Source organism: Tupaia chinensis, unplaced genomic scaffold (genome assembly GCF_000334495.1).
Source record: "Tupaia chinensis unplaced genomic scaffold, TupChi_1.0 Scaffold000332_1, whole genome shotgun sequence".
In the NCBI taxonomy this organism is placed as follows: Eukaryota; Metazoa; Chordata; class Mammalia; order Scandentia; family Tupaiidae; genus Tupaia; species Tupaia belangeri.
In genome coordinates this window covers 2,226,549-2,233,588 of record NW_006159826.1, presented here as the reverse complement: position 1 = coordinate 2,233,588, position 7,040 = coordinate 2,226,549, and the positions used below count along the sequence as shown (strand labels likewise).

General features: G+C 64.3%; 2 protein-coding genes across 2 annotated transcripts in view; both read left to right on the top strand.

Moving 5' to 3' along the window:
- Positions 1-3,050, top strand: part of ESPNL (espin like) — a 38,265-nt gene extending 35,215 nt beyond the window's left edge. Inside the window, 1 exon segment of the mRNA XM_014589104.2 lies at positions 1-3,050. Coding sequence (XP_014444590.1) covers positions 1-432 — 432 coding nt within the window. The 3' untranslated portion in view covers positions 433-3,050.
- Positions 3,051-3,137: 87 nt separating this feature from the next.
- KLHL30 (kelch like family member 30) overlaps positions 3,138-7,040 on the top strand; it is a 12,245-nt gene continuing 8,342 nt past the window's right edge. Inside the window, 4 exon segments of the mRNA XM_006151947.3 lie at positions 3,138-3,877; positions 5,832-5,968; positions 5,970-6,410; positions 6,412-6,655. Coding sequence (XP_006152009.1) covers positions 5,904-5,968; positions 5,970-6,410; positions 6,412-6,655 — 750 coding nt within the window. The 5' untranslated portion in view covers positions 3,138-3,877; positions 5,832-5,903.

Genomic DNA, 7,040 nt, shown 5'->3' with positions numbered 1-7,040 from the left:
GATCTGTTCATGCTGGGCTACTTCCAGCTGCTGGAGTGCCACCTGCCGGCCGAGGAGCGCAGGGCGCGGCACCTGCTCTGCTTCGAGGTCTTCGAGCACCTGGGCACCCATGGCTGGGAGGCGGTGCGAGCCTTCCACAAGGCGGTGACGGATGAGGTGGCCGCAGGCCGCCGCGCCTGGACCGACGGCTTCGAGGACATCAAGGCCCGCTTCTTCGGCTCCAGCCCCGGGCCTGCCTGGGACCCAGAGCCTGGCCGTAAGTCAGGCCTGACCCCTCTGGGGTCCCTGCCACAGGCCTCAGTCCCCAGCAGCAGCCCCGGGCCAGGCTCCCAGCGGGGCAGCTTCAACAGTGAGGACATCTGTGCCTACATCGACAGGAGCTTTGCCTTCTGGAAGGAGAAGGAGGCCGAGATGTTCAGCCTGGGGGAGTGACAGCCCTCCTGGAGCCGGGCCTGGAGAGCCGCGGTGCAGCCCGCCAGATCGCGCATGGGTTCCTCTTCCTTCTCTTGCCCTGCCCCGGGTGGCTGGGTGAGCAGGCAGGGCTGGACCCCTGACCGGGTTGCTCTCCATCCGTGGCTGCTTCTCCGGGCAGGAACTCACCACAAACGCACGATGCCCTCTCAGCCAGCCTCAAATAAGGCGCTTGCCTTCCCAGCCTCTCCACCTGGCCTGTTTCCTGCTTGCCTCCTGCCAGGGCTCCCAGGGTCTGGGTGTCCCGGACCTCAGCTTCTCGAGTACTAGTGACCCTGGCCATGTCCAGAGTCTGTGTCCCCGTGCCCCTTGTCACTGTCCCCAGTCCCAGGCCAATGTCAGCCAGTGGCCTTCTCCCAGTCTGCTCTGGGCTGGATGAGGCATACTCACCCCACCCAGATTCCTCCCCTGCTGCAGCCTGCAGCAGGCCAGAGACCGCTGCAGCTGACCTGAGACACCTATGCCTCCCCACTGCAGCCCTGCAGCAGAGCTGACACCCCTGCGCCACCCCACTGCAGCACTGCAGCAGACCCGAGACACCTGCGCCTCCTGCTGCAGCCCTGCAGCAGAGCTGACACCCCTGCGCCACCCCACTGCAGCCCTGAGACTGGACGCACTTGCTAAAAAAACCCGTCCTGGCTGGCCTGTGCTCGCCGTTCACCAGCCCCTGGGAGAGCTCCCACAGGCGGACAGGTGCTCATCTCGGCCCTGCTGAGACAGCGGGGGACAGTCCTGGCCCTGCTGAGCCTCTGGCTTCTCATCCACAATATAGCAACACAGGTGCGCCGGGAGCACCTGGGAGGCGACCTGACACGCTGGCGTGGCTGGCCCACCTACAGTCCTGGCTGACTGGTAGGCTGGGGCATGAGGACATGACCCAGCAAGACCCTGCCAAGAAAACCTGTCTTTGTCTCTCCCCTGCACACACTCTCTCTCTCAGAAAGGAAAACAAGAGGGAAGGCGGTGCTGAGCTGCCCCCGCTAGGCGTCATGGCAAGGGCTGGCCAAGGTCCTGGGTGGTGGGCTCTCTCCTGGGTCATCGCTCAGACACAAGCCAGCCTGGGTCAGTATTTCACGCAGGTCTAAGGAGCAGGGCATGACTTCAGGCCGAGCATCAGGACGGCTCGTCGGTCCTCATGGCCCTGGGTCTGCACCCGACATGCGGCCAAGGGAGATGACCAAGGCCTGTCCACCCGGTCTGCTGCTGCCGGAGGGCAGCTCTGCGGGCAGCGGTCAGTGCAGTTCACGTTTGGCTACTGGCTGTCTCCAGAGGGAGCCCAGCAGGGGGCGCCCCACAAGCACCCAGGTTTCAGGAGGACCTGGGGGGGGCTGCCAGGTGAGGGTGAGGGAGTAGCTCACATCCAGCCTCCTCTCTGGAAGGAAGAGGGAAGCTCTCGGGGTGCTCAGGGGTGACTCCACATGTCCTGCAGACACCCTGCTTCTGCGTGCCCCCCAGGATTCTGGTCCTCGCCCTGAGGTGGGCTAGGAATGTGACCTGAAAGATATCCCAGGGGCTTCTGATCCCCAGGCCCACTCATGCCTCACCTGGATGAAGCAGATGGACTGGCAAGGCCACCCCCACCACCGTAAGGCCCCTTCGGTGCCTGTGTCTCCGTGGCAAAAAACTTCCCTGAGGGCCTGGAGTCTGGAGGCTGCAAACTTGGGGAAGTGGCCGGTGGCCAGACCCCGATGCTAGACCAGGGCTTCCCGGTGAGTCTGGAGCTGCAGGGGGAAGAGCCCGCGGCCCGGCCCGTAACCGTGCAGGGCGGAGATGGAGACCACCGTTTCTCAGGACTGGGCTCACCCCGACCAAGGCCTGAGCGCGCCACACGTTGACATGAGGTCTGCAAAATGCATGTCGCCAAGGTGCCTTCCCACTCAGTCCGTCCCGGAAACAGTCACCCGGGGACGCCACCTGGTGATGACGGTCCAGGAAAGCAGTCTGCAGGTCCTTAGCAGACGTGACCGAGGTCACTCCCTCTTGAGAGGGAAACACCCCGTGATGGAGACGAATCTCACAGCCGTGTATTCAAACACGGCCCGCTCAGCAGTACCCACGCGAGGACGTCGAGCGACAGGACACACTCGTGCCGCGACGCTGGCCGGGCCGGCGTGATAACCAACGGCAGCTGCCTTTCCTGGTGTGGTCTTCTGGTTTCTAATTTTCTGCTTTCCAAAAAGAACATGCTATTTTTATCATCATAAAAAGAAGCAACCAGAGTATTTTTAAAAACTGCACCACTCGCTAGCAGCCTGTTGACGAGGATACGTTTTGAGCCCCTGGTGTTGAGTTTCCCAGACTGGCCTATTACCCGAGGCTCTGGGTCTCGGTCCCCAGGTCTGTGAGGCCAAGCACGCTGTGCCAAGCAGAGCCAGCTCCCAGGACAGCCGCCTGTCACCAGAACCCCCGTCCTCGTTCCCTCCGGCCCGAGCCAGGAGCGTGCTGACCCCTCGCGCTCCTGCACACGGGCACAGTGGCAGACCCGGTACCCGTTTGTCCTCCAGCCCCCACCCCACGATGGTCCTGGATGCAGTGGGGGGGACATCCATGACCGGCCCCCTCCCCACATGAGGAGATGACCAAGGCCAGGACACAGCAGTCCTGGGACAGCACGGGGAGGGGGGAGGGAGGCAAGGCCTGGGGCTGGGCAGGGTGGGCATGGCCGGGCTCTGCTGGGGCATGACTGGGCTCGGGCTGGGCTAGGCTCACCTAAGAGGAGTGGCCCCCAGGCAGGCCCCTCCCTGGTTCCAGCTGAGGACCGAGGGCTCCTCTCTGTGCCCCTGAAGCCGTGCGTCTAGGGGCTTTGCTCTGCCCATTAGCATAAGTGCCGTCCGGAACCCCCCGCTTGGTGTCCGGCACCACCCCGACCTCGGTGGACCTGTGCTCACACCTTGCCTTTTCCCAGTTGACAGAAGAGCCAGAGACTACCCCAGTACTGGCAGTGACAACAGTGAGGCCCGCCCCACCAGCGCCCAAAATCCAGACCCTGGCTAGGGCTCTCTGTGACCCCAAGTCTCCAGCACAGGCCCCCAGTGTCCCCATCATGCAGATCAGACGGAGGTTGGAAGCTGCCCCCCCAAATCAGCCCAGCACCCCTTGAGTAGCTGAAGCTGTCTGTCCCCTGGACACTCCCTGCTGTCTGTCCTCTCCCACAGATCACATAGAGGCCCAGGCCTCTCTGAGCAACACAGCCAGCGTGGGCTTTCTGAGTGGACAGCCCCCGAGGAGCCATCACCCGCTCCCTCCTCCCATCCCCCTTCCTGGCACAGACAGGGGCTCAAAATAGACCTGGCCCCACGTGGCCGCCCAGCCCGGCCGTCCCGCAGGCCCTCCGCGTCTGAGCTGTGTCTCGGCAATCCCGGCCTCGTGTGTGTTCTCAGCTACCAGTGCAGGGGCCAACCGAGAGGTAGGACTGGTAGGGGGGACTGGGGTCCCTGGAGGGGAGAGCAGGGGGACCCAGGGCAGGAGCAGGGGAGCAGCCTGCTCCGGCAGCCACAGCCATGGGGATCGTAGCCAGGTTTGGAGGGAGCCCCGAGTCAGGTTCTTTGGGGTAGGGGGCTTCAGCAGAAATGTCCCCCTCGCTATCCTGGCTGTGGACGTGGGCGGGGGAGACCAGACCACCCTGGCACTGAGCCGGACCACACCAGCCAGCCGGCTGAGCTGGGCCACGACCTTCGCGTCCTGTCTGCCCACCCTCCTCACTGCTGGCCTGGGCGTTCTCTGGAGTGACGCACGGAGACCCTTCAAAAGCCCCCAGCCATGCAGGGGTGCAGAACAGAGGTGTCAGCAGACACCCCTGAGGCCCTGAAACGTACTGGCTTTCTTGCCCAGGCCCCTGCGCTCGCCACCGCAGCAGCTGGCCCAAGGGAGCCCAGCAATGACCGGAATGTGAGGCCCGTGGTGGTGGCCGGCACCGCGTCTCACACAGGCCCAGCTAGTCCCCGCAGGAGCGCAGAGCTGCCTTCACCCTGCCAGAGCCCTCCCTGGGCAGGGGTCAGCAGCGATGGACAGTGGCCCGGGGCTGGGGCAGGGGGCCTCTGGGCTGTCCATCTGGACGTGAGCCAGGCTGGTTCTTGGAAAGCCCCAAACGGGCTCCCTGCTACTTCCCAGCCCTGCAGGATGGGACCCGGGTCCAGTGGGCCGGGAGGGGACAAGCCTTGCGCCCGCGCCCACGCCACCCTGCGCCCTCACCGCCCTGAGCCAAGGTGAGTCCCTCTTTGGGGCCTTGTCCTTTGCCAGGTCTCTAGATGGGCTCTGTGGGGTCGCCAGCCCTTTGCCCAGGCAGCGCTTTGACGGCCCGAGAGTCGCCCCCTAGTGGACGACCACTTCTGTGTCCGCCGAGTTGTGCTGTTGGGGGTGACTCCAGAAGAACTTAGCTCCTGCATTTTCTTTTTTTTTTTTTTCCTAAATCAATTTCCCTTGTTTCTCTTTACTGTTCTGCTAAGTGTATTTATTCCATGAACAAGGACAGAGAGACAGTGCTGCCACCCACCGAGCTCCGGCCAGCCCAGTGCAGGCACATGGGTGCTCAGCGTGCTCAGGCCAGGCCGGGAGCCCCGAACGCCCTTGGGCAGCCCTGTGGGCAGCGCGGTGCTGCGATGCCACCCTCTGGCCCCCGGATTCTTTCTGGGACAGTGTCCTTGGGGTGAGAGCACAAACCCACATGGGTTTACTGGTCTGGTTGCTGATCGGACGTGAGAGTTTCCTGCAGAAAATTGCCTTTGGGTGTTCGTCTTCATGACTCCCTCAGCCAGGCATAAAAGGGCCCCCAAGCCTGGCTCTGAGTTCAAATCCCATCTCCACTACTTCCCAGCTGAGTGATCTTGGGCAAGTGGCTCAAGCCTTTTGTACTCAGTCCCCCAGGTGGAAACGGGACCCAGGCAGGCTGAGCGATCACCGGTTGGGCAGCGCTTGGTGGGCAAGGCTCGGGCCTCACTTGGTCTGCAGGGAGTTGCCTGGGCAGGAGTGATGACTTGAGCTGCTCTCACCACCAGCCTCTCCATTGGCAGATGAGGGAACTGGGGACCAGGTGGGGCAGGACCCACCCATGGCCACCCACAGGTTCCACAGCATGGAGGAGGTGGGATGGGGAAGCCTCTGGGACGTGTGAGCACTGCAAGGCCCCATGCTCGGGCATGTCTGTGTGGCCGGGTCCTGCACAAGGCCCGGGCGTGGGTTCTTCTGCCGGCCTGTCCTGCCCTGGCTGCCTCCTGCCCTCCCTAAGCCTCAGGTTTTTCACCACAAAATGGAAACAGCCATGTCTGTGGAGAGATGGGGAGGGCTGCAGGCAGGCGGTTAGACAGAGAGGGTCCTGGGTGGCAAGACCAGCCCCTCAGTGGCCCCGCCCTCTGCTCTCCCAGAAGCCCAGGAGGGCGCCAGGTTCTTCTTCCCTGGGATTGGGCGGCCACTGGCTGCTCGTGGGCGCTGCTGAAATGGTGCGCAACGTGGACGACCTGGACTTCCACCTGCCCACGCACGCCCAGGACATGCTGGACGGCACGCTCCCAGCCCATGCTGGCCGACGTCACCCTGCTGGTGGGCGGCCGGGAGCTACCCTGCCACCGCGGGCTCCTGGCGCTCAGCAGCCCCTACTTCCATGCCATGTTCGCCGGCGACTTTGCCGAGAGCTTCTCTGCACGCGTGGAGCTGCGGGACGTGGAGCCGGCCGTGGTGGGGCAGCTGGTGGACTTCGTGTACACGGGCCGGCTGACCATCACCCAGGGCAACGTGGAGGCGCTGACGCGCACGGCCGCGCGCCTGCACTTCCCTGCCGTGCAGAAGGTCTGCGGCCGCTACTTACAGCAGCAGCTGGACGCCGCCAACTGCCTGGGCATCTGCGAGTTCGGGGAGCAGCAGGGGCTGCTGGGCGTGGCCGCCAAGGCCTGGGCCTTCCTGCGGGAGAACTTCGAGGCCGTGGCACGTGAGGATGAGTTCCTGCAACCGGCTGGCTGCCTGTCTGGCCAGCGACCTGCTGCAGGTGCAGCCCGAGCAGAGCCGGCTGGAGGCCTTGCTGCGCTGGATCCGCCATGACCCGCAGGCCCGGGCCACCCACCTGCCCGAGCTGCTCGGCCTGGTGCGCCTGGATGCCGTGCCCAGGGCCCAGGTACAGCAGCTGCTGGCCACAGAGCCGCTGATCCAGGAGTCGGAAGCATGCCAGGTGGCACTGTCCCAGGGCCACGGCGGGGTGAGTGAGTGGCAGGGGCTGCTGCTCCTGGAAAGGGGGGAAAGGAGCTGCAGGGGCCCCATCTGTGCACGAGGAGAGGTATGGGCATCGCGGGAGGCCCCCAATCTTGCAACACTCCTGCCTTGGGCTGCTTACCATTCACCCTACAAGGGCAGCCACGCCTGGCTGTGAGGGGAGGGGCCCTACAGGTGCTAAAGACTGGCCCTGTTCTCCAGGAGCTGCTGGCTCAGTGGGCACATCTGGAAACAGCTGGAGAGGATTGTGCTGAGTGAGGCACGCACACAGGATGCCAGTGGCATCCTCAAAGGGCTGGCAGTCAGGGAGGGCTCTCTGGGGGAGGTGGCACCTGAGCTGAGCCTCAGAGGAGAGAGAGGAGCTCAGCAGG